This window comes from Gadus macrocephalus, chromosome 13, assembly GCF_031168955.1.
Source record: "Gadus macrocephalus chromosome 13, ASM3116895v1".
NCBI classification, from domain to species: domain Eukaryota; kingdom Metazoa; phylum Chordata; class Actinopteri; order Gadiformes; family Gadidae; genus Gadus; species Gadus macrocephalus.
The window spans coordinates 20,563,556-20,581,398 of NC_082394.1; the positions used below are offsets into that span (position 1 = coordinate 20,563,556).

General features: G+C 49.1%; 1 protein-coding gene and 2 long non-coding RNA genes across 19 annotated transcripts in view; 1 reads left to right on the forward strand and 2 right to left on the reverse strand.

Moving 5' to 3' along the window:
- The window catches only part of LOC132470079 (uncharacterized), a 222,202-nt gene that overhangs the window by 126,187 nt on the left and 78,172 nt on the right, over positions 1–17,843 (forward strand). The window lies entirely within an intron of this gene.
- Positions 1–17,843, reverse strand: part of plekha6 (pleckstrin homology domain containing, family A member 6) — a 64,631-nt gene that overhangs the window by 6,828 nt on the left and 39,960 nt on the right. For 5 of the 17 annotated variants that reach the window (XM_060068192.1, XM_060068200.1, XM_060068194.1 and 2 more), the window contains 12 exons: positions 15,826–15,926; positions 6,845–7,044; positions 5,501–6,127; positions 4,369–4,891; positions 3,946–4,035; positions 3,164–3,217; positions 2,462–2,533; positions 2,231–2,311; positions 1,579–1,728; positions 1,244–1,339; positions 681–792; positions 277–416 (listed from right to left, as the gene is read on the reverse strand). In XM_060068192.1, coding sequence (XP_059924175.1) covers positions 277–416; positions 681–792; positions 1,244–1,339; positions 1,579–1,728; positions 2,231–2,311; positions 2,462–2,533; positions 3,164–3,217; positions 3,946–4,035; positions 4,369–4,891; positions 5,501–6,127; positions 6,845–7,044; positions 15,826–15,926 — 2,246 coding nt within the window. Of the gene's footprint in view, positions 1–276; positions 417–680; positions 793–1,243; positions 1,340–1,578; positions 1,729–2,230; positions 2,312–2,461; positions 2,534–3,163; positions 3,218–3,945; positions 4,036–4,368; positions 4,892–5,500; positions 6,128–6,844; positions 7,045–13,559; positions 15,146–15,165; positions 15,586–15,825; positions 15,927–16,618; positions 16,849–17,606; positions 17,662–17,843 lie in introns of those variants that run through there. The other 12 variants (XM_060068199.1, XM_060068205.1, XM_060068198.1 and 9 more) reach the window with 12 other exon arrangements.
- Positions 12,690–13,553, reverse strand: LOC132470078 (uncharacterized). The gene is made up of 2 exons (XR_009528586.1): positions 12,979–13,553; positions 12,690–12,942 (listed from the first exon to the last, which is right to left on the reverse strand). It is a non-coding gene; the product is annotated as an uncharacterized LOC132470078 (long non-coding RNA).

Here is a 17,843-nt window from a genome sequence, read left to right on the forward strand (position 1 = left end):
AGATTGGTCAGTGATAGCCATCCCTACGGGAATGTTAGAAGTGGAGTATTCCTGATCAGGAAGAGCCAGGTGAGGCTCCCTGTAGCTTCTCGGTCTTGAACAAAGTTTCAGACCAGACCCGTGACGGGGACTGAGGTGCGGGTCAAAGCATGATCTGGGACGCTGTTTAGGACAGGCCCGCCTACAGCTGTCCGGGTGAATGCTAGAGTCTATGCGGGGACCGGCGGGCGGTGTAGGGTTGGCAGTGCAGGCGGGCAGGGGTCCTCCGGAGCTTACCTCGGGGCCCGGGGGTTTGGTGGGGGACGGCTGGGAGGCCGGCAGCGGGGAGAAGGGACTGAGAGGGCTGGTGAGGCCTACTGAGCTCATGGGACTGGCCGGACTAGTGGTGCTATAGGAACCGGAAACGCCGCTGGCAGCTGTCAGAGATGGAAGGACAAGAGACGGAGCGTTGCAATAGGGTAATGCATATCAAATTAGACCCCCACCCCCCCCCCCCCCCATCATCAGAGATCATCACAACACTACGAATGGGTCTACTACCTTTATGTACTGGGATACAGGAAGCAGACTTATCTTCACTGGTTTACCTGGTAGCTAAGAGCAGCAGACCAATCCGAGTGTTATGAGCCTGTGTTTGTCCTACGTTGTGAAATAGGTCTGTTATGAATGAAATTTTTTACCTCTGTGCTTGGATGTGTCTGTGCCTCTCGATGAATTACTCTTGTGCAGTCCCTCCAACACATCCTGTACCCTCCAGAACTCCTTCTGGATGTGCCTGTGAACCAGTTCACTCTGCCATGAAATGTTCAATGATAGGAAGGAAACGAAGAGAGAACAGCAATAAGTACAAGTGATCCAGATTGAAATGACTTGATTTAATATGTTACGGTTGGGCTACCAGGAAATCATGTCTTCAACAATCATCAATTATTTAATCCTGCAATTTATACTCCATAGTGTACAATCGACCCCGAGTGGCTTGTCCACAATTTGAAACAACCCATCTGCCGTTCTCTTAAATCAAGATGAATGTGCGCACGGAGGCCACTCATCAGTCAATTCGATTTAGATTCCTAACATAATTACAGCTGAGGAAATTATTTGCCGGCCGGATGTGTATTGCTAATGTGGTCAAAACACTAACTTATTCCACTTATTAATACTGGCTGGTTCAAACTGAGATGGCTCTTTTAGGCATGTGATCCCACTGCCTTGTCCTGGTTGGGAGGGGGGCCGGGTTTACCTGGCCTCCTGCATTCAGCTGCTCCCAGAGGTCCCCGTGGATGGCGTTAGCCTCGTCCTCCAAGGCTTCAAACTCCATGCGTAGAGTGGTCAACGACTGGCAAACAGAAAACCACGAATGAACACACACACTCCACACAATGTAGGGACCAGATCTCATACAAGTCAAGTCAATCTAAGTCTAGAACACTAGCTTTGTGAGTTTAATTTTGAGTTAAAAAAAATCCTATCAGCTTTTCATCAGCAGCATCGAAGAATTGACCCTGTTCAGAGAGGTCATGGTAGGACATCCGTGAAAAGGTCAAGCAGAAATAAGCAGGAGGGCCACAGTCTTACGCTGGAGGCCTGGGACAGCTCTCCTCTGATGTTGATCAGCTGGTTCTGCAGGGACTCTTTCTTGTACTGCAGGTTGTCCATGATCAGTGGCTGGCTGTGGTATAGCTCCATCTCCTGGTGGGTGGCCACTAACGCCCCCTCCAGGGTGTCCTGAGACACGAGGCACAGCCGGTTTAATCCACAGACAGACCCAGGAATCAATACACCCTCCTCCTTGACTCATGCAGTTCATTTAACAAATCTTTAGTGTTTGTTAAAATCCTGGGCGGCGGCACTAGCTCAGGAGGTAGAGTGGGTTGGCTGGTAACCGCAAGGTTGCTAGTTTGATCCCCGGCTCCTCCTAGCGTGTGTCGAGGTGTCCCTGAGCAAGGCACCTAACCCTAACTGCTCCCGACGAGCTGGCTGTCGCCTTGCATGGCTGACTCCGCTGTCGGTGTATGAATGTGTGTATGAATGGGTGATTGTGTGGCAATATTGTAAAGCGCTTTGGGTGGCCACTGGTTACAGATAAAGCGCTATATAAATGCAGACCATTTACCATTTAGAATTCCAATGCCAGGCCAAATGTAAAATAATTTAGTCAACTGCATAAAGAGCTTTTCTCATAGAATGTACACAAACATGGGCTGACAGGGTGAAATAATTGCTGTACCTTCTCCATTCGTAGTCTGTGGACCACAGCCTCTTGGTCTTTCAGAATTCTGTTTTGCTCACAAAGACGGCCCAAAAGTTTCTGCATAATGTGAGAAAAACCCAGAAACAAACAAAATAAACAGAAAACGTCAGATCAAAAAAATGTTTTAACACATGTTCACTGGTCAAGCATGTGAGCACGCAGCTGCGAGAAAAAAACACTTGTTTTTTCTTGTGTGTGTGGTCTTACACTGGTTTCGATCTCGTTGAGCTTGAGGGTGGGGTGGAGCTCCCTGCTGTACACGTCATGGAAGGGATGCCCCTGTGAACACATCCAGGGCAATTCATTCAGAACCAGAGGAAATCAACGCTCTATATGTTTGACCTTTGCCCTCTACCTTCTGTCATCCACTTAGCGTGGATTAGACCTGAACTAAAATTAATTAAATACATACTGCAATGAACTAGATGACCGCGTTAATATACAGTTAGATGGAAAGGAAAGAATTTTAGATGAAAACCTCCCTTTTTGGAAGGCAGCAACTGAGTGACCATGCTGTTTGGCAACAGTCACTACTTTCATTTTCAGTGGAATGATAATAAATCAAGTACACAACAGGTGTGTAGTGTCCTTCAAGCCAGGTCATCATCCAATGTTATTTTGAGCACAATGATGAAATGAGCTATTCATCAGTAAAATTTGAATAACATGGTGTTCTCATATTGTACTTCATATTATACTGGCTGTGCCTTTTAAACAATGGGATGCCTCTTTACAACTGGAGTAGCACAAGGCGTTGGTATCATTCACAGATAAGTAAGATCTGATGAAACAGTGCCACGCAACGGTGAGAGCTCAGAATTCCTGAAATCAACCATCCATCCAAGTCCGCCGGCGGGCTGTTGAGAGTACAGGGGATGAAACAAGGCTGTGCTGCTACACTCCGCCTACCTGCTGGTCTAGATACTCCAGGTTCCTCTGGAGCTGCAGCTCTAGCATTTCCTCCTGCAGCCAAGCAGCGATAGGCAGCAGAAACAGTGACAGAGATGCAGAAACACCATTGATAGGCAAAAAGAGTTAGTATGTTAGCTGAAGAACACACACACTAGCTGGGGTCAGGTGGCTGGGTGAGGTTAACATCTAAAGTTGGATGTGGGTTAGGATTCTGGCGATAAAATGCTAGACAAGTAATACCAGTGAAACAGCTGGTACTGGTTAACAGAGACTGGGGAACATTAAAGACGCACACTGTTGGCAGAGGGAATGCAAAGGACAGCTCCTGCATCAGTACAAACACCATAGCTATGGCCGGCACGTCAAGGCTGTCGTTCTCTGGACTCTTTGTCCTACCCTCCAGGTCGGTGTTTAAGCTGTACTGTATTTTATTGTATTGTCAGTGTTTACGCTGTACTGTATTGTCAGTGTTTATGCTGTACTGTATTGTCAGTGTTTATGCTGTACTTTATTGTAATGTGTTAAAGGCTGTACTATACTGTAATGTCAGAGTTTATGCTGTACTGTATTGTCAGTGTTTAAGCTGTACTGTATTGTAATGTGTTAAAGCTGTACTGTACTGTATTGTCAATGTTTACAATGTACTGTTCTGTCAGTGTTTACGCTGTACTATACTGTCAGTGTTATGCTGTACTGTACTGTATTGTCAATATATCATTTATTTTCCAGCAGGCTGACTTGTACGTTCAGGTGATGTCATGCTCCGTAATGGCACGTACCATTTTGCTGTGGATAGTGGGGGATGGAGGGTAGTTGTTGTAGTAGTATAATCCTTGGTTTAGGGACCTCCTGTCACCAGGGTAGTCATACTGATGGTGGGGAAAGGGGTGGAGGAGGAGTGGGTTGTAAGTAGGGAGGTGAGGAAGGAGGGGGAAGGGACGGAAGGAGGAAGGAAGGAGAATTGGCAGGAGGTGTTATTGTTGTTCTTCTACTCATTTAACACCAACAAACACGCACACGCACACATGCACAAACACGCACACACACACACTCACACACACAATCACACTCACACCCTCACATAGACACACGCACTCACACGCACACGCACTCACACAACTACGCACCCTCACACACTCAAACACACACCCTCACACTCTCACACACTCACCCCCACACTCACACCCTCCCCTCCATGTCACCTTTGGGGAGCTGAGGGACCTCCTGAGCCGGTACACGGAGGGGTCTGCGTAGAGGGCTTCCTCCCTCAACCTCCTGGGGGTCCCGGGGTTGTAGCACGTGGAGGGCGACCGCGCCGGGGACACGAAGCTGTGGGGCCCCGGCGAGTAGGGGCCCCCGCACGACGAGGAGGGCGACCTGGGCACCGAGCGGGACCGCGGCTGGATGGAGAGGCGCTTCATGGCGGCCCCCATGGGGTCCAGGGGATCCCCCCCGCCGTAGTACTGAGGACCCCAGGGGTCCCGGGCCAGGGGGGGCCCGTAGTGCGCGGCCTGGGGGCCGTCCCTCAGGGACCGCCGCCTCTCCTCGGGGGTCCAGCGCCGGTCGTAGCCACCGCCCACCCCGGACACCCCGGAGCAGATGCTCTCGGGCCGGGCCCCCGGCGGGTAGAGGGGTGGGTACTCGTCCCCGTACTGCGGGGGCCCCCCGTAGACCCCGTAGACATCGGCGGACACGCCCCGGTTCACCGTGTAGTAGCGGGTGGGGCTGTAGGGAGGGACGGAGATCCCTTAACAGTCTGGGCGTTCAGCAGACGCTTATATCCAAAGCAACGTACAATAAGTACATCGGTCAGAAGAAGGAGAAACAGTATATCTCTGTCGGTACAGGAAGAACGTTCATAGGAACAACTTCCAAGCGCCAATTGCTAGGTTAACATATTCTCCGTACACAACACAGCTAGGGTATAGTGTGTGCCAGGACGTACGTCAAACAATGAGTGCGTACATTAAGTGCCAGGACATACAACATCATCTTCTTTAAGTCAATTGTTTTAACACCAGTTTTAGCCAGGTCTTCAAACCTCTCGGACACGTACACAAGGGATTCAAACCTGCATGCTTTCCCCAGAACCAAGTTACCCCCTACTATATACGCTTAATAATAGATTGTGCAATGCACTACAGTCTGGTACACACACACACACAGACACACACACACAGACACACACACACACACACACACACACGCACACGCACACACGCACACAAACAGACAGACATACACAGACACACACACATACACACACACACACACACACACACACACACACACACACACACACACACACACACACATTCACACAGGGACCCCTACCTGCTGAGCTCCTCATAGGCCGGGCCACGGCGCTGGTTGACCCATCTCTGCAGCTGCGTCATGGAGCTCTTCCTCTGGGCGAGCCGCTCCGGGTCGGTCCGGGCCAAGCAGCCCCTCCTCAGCACAGAGTTCTCCTGCAGCTCCCGGGGGTCCGGAGGCCCACCGGCCCCGTCACCGCCGGGGCCCTGCGGGGGCCGCCAGGGGTCGCCCGGCGCTCTCGGCGCAGGCTGCCTGGAGACGTGTGGGCGGGCCGGGCCGTTGGGCGGGGGGGGGCCCTCGTGGGACCAGCCGTTGGACTGCTGGCCGGGACGAGCGAGGTGCGCAGGGAGGGCGCCGGGACCCCGGACCCCGGCGGGGCCGCAGTCGTCCTCCCCGCCTCCCTGCACCTCTGCTCTGCCCCCCCCCTCTCTCCTGACGTCGCTCGCCCTCCCCTCCCTGTCGGGGCGGGGCGTGGAGGGGGAGGGGGTCCCTGCCGCCGCCGTCCCGTTCACCTTGGGGTGCGGGGGGAGCTGGGCGTCCCGATGGGGCGGGTGCAGCGTCTGGGGCGGGTGCTCCGGCCGGGTCTCGGGAGCTGTGGGGACCGGGCGGGGGGGCTCTGTGGCCGGGGGGCTGCTCTCAGGGCTGGGTCTGTCCAACCGGACGGCCCAGAGGAGAGAAGAAGCAGAGGAGAGGAACCTGAAGGTTGTTGTGAGACATGAGCCTACTGTAGCTCTGTGGGGCCGACTGTAGCTCTGTGGGGCCGACTGTAGCTCTGTGGTGCCTACTGTAGCTCTGTGGTGCCTACTGTAGCTCTGTGGGGCCTACTGTAGCTCTGTGGGGCCTACTGTAGCTCTGTGGGCCCTACTGTAGCTCTGTGATGGGCCTACTGTAGCTCTGTGGGGCCCTACTGAAGCTCTGTGGGGCCTACTGTAGCTCTGTGGGGCCTACTGTAGCTCTGTGGGGCCTACTGTAGCTCTGTGGGGCCTACTGTAGCTCTGTGGGGCCTACTGTAGCTCTGTGGTGGACCTACTGTAGCTCTGTGGGGCCTACTGTAGCTCTGTGGTGGACCTACTGTAGCTCTGTGGGGCCTACTGTAGCTCTGTGGGGCCTACTGTAGCTCTGTGGGGCCTACTGTAGCTCTGTGGTGGACCTACTGTAGCTCTGTGGGGCCTACTGTAGCTCTGTGGGGCCTACTGTAGCTCTGTGGGGCCTACTGTAGCTCTGTGGTGGACCTACTGTAGCTCTGTGGGGCCTACTGTAGCTCTGTGGTGGACCTACTGTAGCTCTGTGGGGCCTACTGTAGCTCTGTGGGGCCTACTGTAGCTCTGTGGGTCCTACTGTAGCTCTGTGGTGTGAGGGCCATACCTCTGTGCTGGCGGGGCGGCGACCTGGGCTGCATCCCCCATGGCCCTGATCCACTCCTCCTGCTCCTGGGGGCTGTCTGCGCTGAAGTAGTAGGTGCGGGTGCCGGCGTGCTCGGCCTGGACGCAGAACACAAGGGGAACCTTAGAAGCCCCTTCGTCCCGATCCCCCTCCTCGTCTCCCTCGGCCCGGACCTGCCACACCTAGGAGACCAGAGACAGAAGAAGAGGGTCAGACGGCGCAGCCTGTACCGTCTTACTGATGCTTTATTATTAAGGTATGAATAAGGAAATGCTATGCATGCACACATAAACAATGTCGGAAGAAGGCCTCTTCCAGCGCTGTGTCGAACGTGTTTCAAACATGTTTCAACCATGTTTCAAGCATTGCATGGAAAGAATGAAACCACAGCGTTGCGTTCACATGAGCCAGGCAAAGGAGAGATGGCAGAGGACAGACGCAGAGGACAGACGACAGTCAAACGACGGACGGACAGACAGCGACAGACAGACGCTCCGCTTCATGACCTGGAAACATACAAACAGTCTTACGGGACGGCCGGACTGCAGACCAAAACATGCGTGGCGGTGTGTTATTATGGGGATGTCGTACTGTTTAAAAAGAATGGAATAAAATATATAGAATATAATTATTTTGTGTCTATTATTAGATGTAGTTATCTAACTAACGCATGCATGCAGCCATACAACCAAATGATGAGCTTCTCGCTGCGTGCGTTTTTTTTGTTTGAGGGATTTACTCTTGCTCGTCGTGGAGCATGGCTGAAAGTTGGAATTTCTAAAGATAATTGAACTACATCTGGGTTGGCGTCTGTGTCTGCCTGAACCCATGTGAAGCTGCGTCACAAACATCTCATCCTCATATTGAGGTCAGCTGCATGCAACCGTCAGACTAAGCAATGAGTAAATACAAAGCTAAAATAAAAACATGTATGACGATTACGTTTGGTAATAACGTGTGTGTGTCTATGTGTGTGTGTGTGTGTGTGTGTGAGTGTGTGTGTTTGTGCGTGTGTGCTTGCATTCATACTTTTTGTCCCACAATCTCATGTCATCATCAAAGCAAGCCGAGCAACAACAACAGCAGCACCAACAATAACAACAACAGCACCAGCAGCAACATGAAGCGTAGTACGATGATTGAACAAGGGTTGCGGACAAGCATTGTGGGTAATCGGAAAGCAGGACACTACCTAGTGTGCACCGCGGCCCATGGGGGGGGGGGGCGCTCGCAGGGCAGCGGGGGGCTCCCTCTCGGGGGACGGAGAGGGGACAGGATGGGGGAGAGCCGGGAGGAAGTTCAGACAGCTTTGAGGGAGCTTTTCAGAGGTTAGAGAAAGCACATGATCTCACCTAAAGTTGTCGGTGGCTGGTGATCACCTGGTCTGGTACAGAGCAGTAGTTAAAGGTTGCTGCAGGTAAGAAGAGCTGTCGTTTGGGTGTGACTCGGGAGAAAGGGCGTAATAACCCGATGGCTATTAGGGAGGTAAATGCTCTGGGAGAATGTTTCCTGTGGATTGAGTCTGCCTCTGTACAGGGGCCATTCAGATTGAGGGCCTCGGGGGAATCCATCTTGCCTGTCAACCACAGGTACGGGAACGCAACACACCTCCAAGGCAGAGGAATGGGCATGCATCATCCTCTCTAATCCTGCAGCAACTTTATCCGTATTACAGATATAAGGCCTTGCTTCTACCCATGTGTGGACTGATGAACAAACTGTCAGATTTGTGCAATAATAATATCGATAGAATATATTTTAAAACCTTATCATTGGAGAAGTCATACATTATCATTCCGCATTCAAGGAACTTCTATGGAATCATATACGCTGCCCTGTATCTGCCACAGGGGGGAAGCATTTTCACAGATGTGGCGGCAGAGCCATTGTGTCACACCACAAAATTAATACTATGAAACAACATATCTAAATATAAGAGGATTAGTTCAGTTCACGCATCACACACACTAGCATTATTCGACATGAATATCTTTAAAATAAAAATGTAAAATATAGATATGACCAATAACAACTATCACAGGGGGTAACACTACTGGAACCAATATTCTAAACGCTAATAAAAAAGAGTATATTAAAGTACAGTCATATACTGTGTGCTTTAATCAATGGGTTCACATTTTTGTATGAAGCAGAGATGGCTTGGAATTGGGATTTGTTTTACTGGGCTGATCTGGTGATTGCGATTCTGACTGGGATGTCTGTTCCTGGGCTGAGCTGGTGATTGTGAGTGTGGATGGGATAGGTGCTCCTGGGCTGAGCTGGTTGTAGCCTTCGTGAGGAGCCCATCAGAAGCTCAGCTCTACATGTGACTGCTGGTCTTAGGTGTATATATTAATGAATTTTGTCCTTGCGTGTATGCATGCGTGCTTCTGCACAAATGTACTGATACAGGCCCTGCTTGTTTCTTCCCAGACAACAAAACACCTTGTTCACACAATGTTGTGAAGCACCGATATAACCATCAGATAAATAATGGTAAAGATTATAATGGTATTCTCTGTATCATCCTCTCATCTTTCATTTTCTCATCATTGTCTTTCATATCTGGAAACAATTGATCTAATCGATATTGCTCCTTAGAATATGTAATTATTGTTCCAGGTATATGGCTTTATGTGCGTTAATGTGTCTGTGTGTGTGTGTATGTTTGTCTATGTACGTGTGTGTGTGTGTGTGTGTGTGTGTGTGTGTGTGTGTGTGTGTGTGTGTGTGTGTGTGTGTGTGTGTGTGTGTGTGTGTGTGTGTGTGTGTGTGTGTGTGTGTGTACGTGTGTGTATGTTAATGTGTGTCGAGGAGAGGCACGTTCCAGGTTCACAGAGCGGTGACGTAAAGCGCTGCGGCTGCCGTGGACGTCACTTCCGTCCACGCTGGAGCGTGTTTAGGCCACACCCCCTCCAGCCCCGCACAGCACCGCGTCAGCGACAGGAAATCAGATGTAAGTGGCTGAAACCGTGCATGGCAACAGCATCCATCAGCCTAGCAACAAGCAGCAAGCGTCGTTTGGGGTGGGGCGCTGCTGGACCCCTCCCCCGGTCCGCTCCACATCCTGATGCTGCTCGCATGGCTCATGGATTCACCCATTAGCAACAGTCCTCGTCCTTCTACAACCGCCCTCTACTCTCTCTCTACATTGGCCTCTACATCTGCCACTATCTCAGCCTCTATCTCTGCCTCTATCTCTATAGATCTCTATCTCTGCACCTATCTCTATAGATCTCTATCTCTGCCTCTATCTCTATAGATCTCTATTTCTGCCTCTATCTCTATACATCTCTATCTCTGCATCTCTCTCATTTCAGTTTCCATTTCTCTTGGTGGCTGTGAGGCCAGACCAAAGGGGGAATGATACGGTTGTCAAGATAACGAAGATGGTAATAAAGAAATATGGGTTGAGAAAGAAGAAGAGAAGAGAAAGAAACATGTATCAGATCTACCATATTATTTACAATTATCTATATCTCTACATCCCTGCTCTCCAATTTGTTTACCGCCCACACCACCCACACCACCCACTCATCACTCAATTAGAGTCAACACGTATATTACAGCAAGTAAACATGCACACAGTGCAAACACACAAACGCACGCACGTACGTACGCATGCACGTCGTATGCACACACACAAACACACACACACACACACACACTCACACATACACACATCTGTGGGTTTTCCTGTTTATATTTGTGTGGTGTGTGTTTGTGTGTGTATGTGTCTGCATGTTTACTTGTACTATATATGTGTGTCTGTGATTGTGTGTGTGTATGTGTCTGCATGTTGTGTACTATGTACTTGTTGTACTATATCTGTGTGTTTGTGCGCGTGCGCGAGTGTTTGAACAGTATGTTTGAGGAGCAGCAGACCTCCAGTGTATATTTGTGGAACAGAGTGTGCTTCTCAAGTCAAACATTGGTCTGTTGGCTGCACCTTCTCTCCCCAGCATCATGTCACCTGCCCCTCTGAGAAGGTCTGAGGTCTCACTGATCTTAAACCTCAGTAAAATACCCCGACCTTAGCTTAACTAATGAACTAAGTTAATAACTAACCAACTAACAAATGAAATGCTACAGCTCTAATTTATATAATAGCATGTTCTACATTAAGAGCTGTACTCGTGACCCTCACACACAACTCGCGCGCACACAAAACAAACAAACACATGCACGCACACACAGAAGATGTCCGTTGGTGCTTTATGACAGCCTGGTTCTGCATGGCCCAGCCCATGGTAGCTTGTCTTAGCCCCTGACATCCCTGCATGTGTCCTGAGGAGCACATGCTCTGGGACTGGACCACATAAACCCAGTCTGTGATCCGCACATCCTATTCAAAGTCAGCCCTTCTTAGCCCTGCTTTAAATAATAATAATAATAATAATAATACACTTAATTTAGAGGCGCCTTTCAAGACACCCAAGGTCACCTTACAGAGCATATAGTCATATCATAAATCGTTTAAAAAAAAACAAGACATTGTGAAAAAATAAATAAAATAAACATAATTAATAAGAAACCTTCCCATACTCATTAATATTTAATCAACATTATGTACGCATGCCAGTGTGTGTGTGAATGTGCGTGTGTGTGTGTCTGTGAGTGGGTGTGTATGGGTATATGTATATGCATGTGTCTGTGTGTGTACTGTGGATGTGTGTACAAATATGTGTGTGTGTGCGTGTGCGTGTGACTGTGCGTGTGTGTGAGTGTGTGTGTGTGTGAGTGTGTGTGCGTGTGTGTGTGAGTGTTTGTGCGTGTGTGTGTGTGTTTACATCTGTTTATGTTCCTAAATCCTACCAGGTTAGCAGTAGCTCGTGGTGTGTCCATGCAGTCATTAAGGATGCAACACCAGTCAACAGGGGCCATTGAAATGCTGCTCTGGCTGTCCTCTGCTGCTACACTGCAGCAGGACACAGCACTCAGAGCCTCAGAGTAACCTCGCTGCAGGACAACTTTTCACAGGTATTAACACGCCGTTTAAGTTGTGCGTGGGAAGTTTCAACGACAACATAGTTGACATTGTAACAAAATCGCAGATTTCGAAATGTTGGGATTCGTGCCAGGTCATCTCAGAAAATGGCAAATAGATGAATATTAAACATGGGACCAAGATAGGATTTCATTGGATGCAGCCATGGTGAAACTAACTGTCACTCCCTCTGATGCCATAGCAGAAAATTGCTTGTTTGATTGGTTGTCACAGCTCAGGCCCTCTAAAAGCCGACACAAGATTGTGACCAGTTGTTGTTTCTGTAAGAACTGAAATGCCACAACATAAAGCAGAGGACCAGTACATTCAACTACAGCGTGCTTATAGTACCGCTCAACAGATACGATCAACAGATACTGCTCAACGTGCTGCTGAAGTGTTCCCATTTAAGTAATTCAATCTCTGACAAATGAAGAGCCTAAAAAACGTTGAAACCTTTTAAGACGTCTCCTGTTAACCAATAAAAATGACGTATCCTACCAAAACTTAGACTTTCAATATTCTAGTGTTTGTGGAAAATAGATTCAGTAAAGTTTAAAAAAGTCATGAAACAGAAACTACATTTAGTATCAAACAAATTTGCCTGCAAAATACTAATTCGGAGGTTGCACTGGGCATTGGTCAACACCCCTCACAGCCCTCTAGCCCACTGGGTGCAATGTGCAGTGGTCAACACCCCTCACACCCCTCTAGCCCACTTGTTTTAATCGCCAGTGCAAGCATGTGGCCAGGAAGAACCAATGGCATAAATAAACTGATACGATGACTCATGGTGACTCGATCTGACGATCCTTTCCAGTTCTCTGTGATGCAGTGATGCTTCAATGATATTCATCACATGTCTGCTGAATATGACACTCCACTCCCCTTTTGAGACAGGATCAGATCACAAAAAAAAAAGGTTCTGTGTTTCTGTATTCCAGAAGGAGTGGATAAATAGAGAGATCATCAGGAAAACACAACCGCCTAAAGGAAGCCCAGCCTGCTTCTCCACAGCCACCTGATAGCATGAGGCTCTGTGTGAGGCGTACACACACCTGATAGCATGAGGCTCTGTGTGAGGCTAACACACCTTATAGCATGAGGCTCTGTAGAGGCTAACACACACCTGAAAGCATGAGGCTCAGTGTGAAGCTCACACACACCTGATAGCATGAGGCTGTGAGGCTCACTGATGCACACATAAACACACCTGGAGCTGAAACCCAACACTAGGGTTGTACCTGGTAACGCTAGCAGGTATTGTTTCCCTCCTTCTCTTTATTTCTCTGCCTCTCTCCATTTCTCTTCTCTCTCTCTCTCTCTCTCTTACGCAAACATACAGCGGGCTTCGGCTCTGAATTAATCATTCACCCTGACCGGGGAGGGTGGGGCAAGGTCTCTTGTGCTAACACAACATGGGTCATTTCTTTCGAAACATTTGGTTCAGGCATCCAGTAAAAGAAGTGTCAACAGGACAAATACAAAGACAATCCGCCATGAACTATCCAACACATAGACACACAACAAGACCTCTTGGAGCCACTCCTGCACCTCTGAACAGAAGCTTCTGAACTGGCCGGTCGGGGGAGTCTCATTCACCACCGAGCACAGCAAGAAACCCCCAGTCAGAGCCCAGCAGCACTCCGGACAGGGAAACCCCACCTGTTCAGTCAACTAGGACACAGAGATTGAACAATGTATTCTTACCATGCATCATCACTAAATCCCTGAGGTCCTCAGCCAAGTAGATTGGATGTTGTGAACTCTTAACCGACGTCTAGCTGCCGCGCCTGGCTGACCTGCCGTACGTTACTGAGCCTGTCGGGTAACGCCTCTCACTCTCCTATTGGTCACTTCAAACAGGTGTCCCACATGGAGGTAGGCAGGGCAGACAGGAATCATGAGCTAGACTTTAAAACACACACACACACACACACACACACACACACACACACACACACACACACACACACACACACACACACACACACAGCGTGCAGGAACACGACTAGTAGGACGCAGCCTGTCCAGGGCCACACCTCTTTGTTCCCTAAGGGGCTGGTGGTGCAGCAGCAGACAGAGACGGGCAATTATCTTGAGCTACACATGTAGAGCTCATGGTAGACACGGACACCCTGTCTTCAGCGCCACACACCAGCAGACCTGCCTGACAGGGTCCGTCCCACGTCAACACGGCTCTGCTCCCGCATCCAAGACCAAAGCAAACGATAAGGATTGACGTCACCCAGCATACCAGCAGTCCATTCCCCGTTAAAAGTGTTTTAGTGTTTTAGTGCATTTGGAATTGTGATGTTTGTTATTGATGTTATTAGGTTCTATCCTCAGTCTATCCTAAGTATTCTCAGGATTCACCGATTATTGATCGCATATTGAAAAGCTATTCCTGACACAAATTGCTATTATTAATGGTAATATCTACACATTTTGTTTTTGCTAATGTTAATATCAACAAAGTTAACAGTGAGAGATGGAATTAACAGATTAACATGGTATTAACATCATCCAATAGTGGACTGATTCAATGAAGAGATGATTGCCCCTTTTATATGTTTATATGTTCACTGGACCAAACTTAATATCAGGTTGATGATGGACATTTTACATCAACTGTGCTTCTTGAAATCATCATGCGTATTTCCAAATATCTTACTCCATCGTAGGTTTACACGTAGGTTTACATGCATGACACCTGGCGCTATTTTGATGTTCCACATCTTCCTCTCTTCTGACATACTCGATGTGACGACTACGCACACTTGAGGGTCCACATTTACAGCCCAGGTGGTTCCATGCAAGCTATACCAATGATATTGTTGTGCAATAAAGCCTACAATTTGGAGGATTTCAGCGAGGTGCTGAATGTGATACATGTCAATTCTGTCCTAAATCCAGTTCCTTGACCTGGCAGACCAGTCTATCAGTCTTTTAGCTCATGCCAGGATATAACCCCCCTTGTATGGCCAAAACCCTTCCTGAACCATCTGCGACTGAATATAAAAAAAACTGTTTCAGTTGTTTGCCCTGCGAATATGCAGGATTTTAGGTCGATATAGAAGATGAAACGTGTCTTCGGGTAAATGTGTCCGATCTCAAGGCTACTAGCTTTGATGTCCACACCAGAGCTACAGAAATAGTGTCAGAGAAACGAGGACGAGTGATAGCTGGTAATACAAGAACAGGCTGAATGTTCTCATTACTGATGTGAGCCTGTGGCTGAGGATGGAGGGACGGGCTCTCGCCCTGCTTTATGTAAGACTGTGAACCACATCGCCACTGACATCTCATCTCCTACCTGGCTCTTTGGAGAAGCTGCTTCAGTTTCCTCTACCTTCCAACTACCTCCAGTCGTCGACGTTCCCTCCATCCCCTCTCTCTCCCTATGGCTCTCGATGTGACCAGACACACATCCAGCCTCCCTATGCCCTGCTGTCCTGATTTCTACCAAACACATCCGTGGTGAGTGTGCAAGAGAGGGCAAAGTCCAGGGCATGTTCCCGGCCGGGCACACACCAGGGACAGGCAGGCAAAAAGATATAATGATCGATGGAAACATTTGGAAAACATGAGCAATCTCCTTTTGTGTGCTGGGCGTGTCTCGCTTTGAGCCCACACTCTACTACACTCCGCCCTCCGCCCGTTACGGCCCCATCACGCCAAACCTGGCCCAGCCGTAGCTCATCCCCAAGGGGGGCGTCTGACACTTGTGACATTTTACCACGTCCTCACTAATGAAAAACTCCCCCACTCAGCACCTATCCCACCCACCCTCCTCTCATTTAGACGCCACGTTAGCCGCGCTCTGTTTCTGGTCTATTCAGTATGTTCTAGCACTCTGTCCGGAGGATGAACCCTCTGCCTGAGGCATCCCCCCTGTCAGCTCCCTCATGGTTCTCCGTGAGAGACAGGAGAGCCGCTCTCTCAGCTGGAGGACGGGCGTGAAGAGGAGACTGACCTTGAAGGAGAACCTGCGGGTCACGTTGTCCAGGACCTGCACGGCGCCGACCCGGAAGCTCAGCAGGGGCAGACTCCCCAGCACCGTGTCCTCCTTCTCATCTGGGCGGAGAACAGGGGAGTCAGGCAGTCAGAAACACTCAGGTCTTTGATAAGATAATATAGGTGATGTGCTGTGAGACCATGACCCGCCTGTAGAAAGTAAAGAAAAGGTTGTTTAGCGTAGAGACCTGCAGGGGCCCGAGTACATGGCTGGGGGGCCAACATGAAAGTCTTTGCCAGAGCAGCAGCCTCCTGGAATAGACATCCACTCTGGTCTGAGGGACTGTGATAAGTAAAGCTTCTCAAAGTACTATAAACACACACACACACACACACACACACACACACACACACACACACACACACACACATACAGTGTACACACACACACACACACACACACACACAGAACACAAACACACACACATACAGTGTACACACACACAGAATACAAACACACACACACACACACATACAGTACACACATGCACATACATACAGTACACATACACATACAAACACACACACAGTACACACATGCACATACATAAAGTACGCACACACATAAACACATACAGTACACACACACACACACACACACACACACACACACACACACACACACACACACACACACACACACACACACACACACACACACACACAGTACACAAATAAACCCCCCCACACACACATACACACATACAGTTCATAGTACATAGACACACACACAAACACCAGGATAATCTCACCAGGACTCAACAGCTGGCCATCCAGAGATATTTATAGAGATCCGAGCACCGTGAGGAAACAGAAATGAGGGGGCACTTTGCGCATTTAAATAATAGAGCAGGTGTTGAAAAATTAAGAAGCTGGAAATGGAAAGAGTACTGTCCTTCCTCCATGTCCTTCCTCCTCCTCTCGTCTCCAGCTCGCTTTGCACTGCTCTCCCTCTCTCTCTCTCTCTCTCTCTCTCTCTCTCTCTCTCTCTCTCTCTCTCTCATTCGTCCGTTCCCGACTCACCCTTCCTCCATCCCTCCCCTCTCGCTCTCGCGCGACAAATACAGCTTCAACACAAGGGGCTCGTGTGTGTGTGTGTGTGTGTGTGTGTGTGTGTGTGTGTGTGTGTGTGTGTGTGTGTGTGTGTGTGTGTGTGTGAGGGCAGGCGCAGGGAGGCAGCGATAGAGAGAGCAGAGTGGGGGAGGAGGTGGTCGTAGGGGGAGGTTTGTTGTGCAATCACAATACAGTTCATGTGTCTTTAAGACAATCTTCTTTTCCATCTGGCTCAGTGTTACTATCCACCACGAGCCCCACACACACACACACACACACACACACACACACACACACACACACATGCATGAGCACGTACAAACACACACACGCACACAAGCAAACACATACATGAGCATGCACACACACACACACACACACACACACACAAACACACACACACACACAAACACATACATGAGCACTTACAAACACACACACACAAACAGATACACACACACAAACACAAATATATGCAAAACCAAGACCATCCAGACATTAGCAGACATGCATTCAGACACACCCACCCAGTGGCAGGTTGATAGCCACACCTCAGTTTGCTCTGATCAGCCCGTTAATCATTGGCCAACATTAAAGCGATGCTTCACCAATACAGAACCGGTGTTCTATCATTATAGAATCTCTATTATAATATTAAGAAAAAGTATTTTCCTCCTTCAGTCTCACCCAGTCTTCCCTTGGCCCAGCTGTCCTCCTTACATTTCATCTGACCTGACTTCAATTGACGCGTTTGAAGTCATCTCAGTAGAAATTTTCTTGCCTGCTAGAAGGGCCGCGGACTACAAACCACTGGTTCCGCAAATTTGTGAGCCCACCAATAAGGAATGAGAGGGGGCGGGAGCTTGCGTACGAGATGTAAACACAATGTCTGCCATGTTCCTTCACCGCTTAGCTAGAGAACTA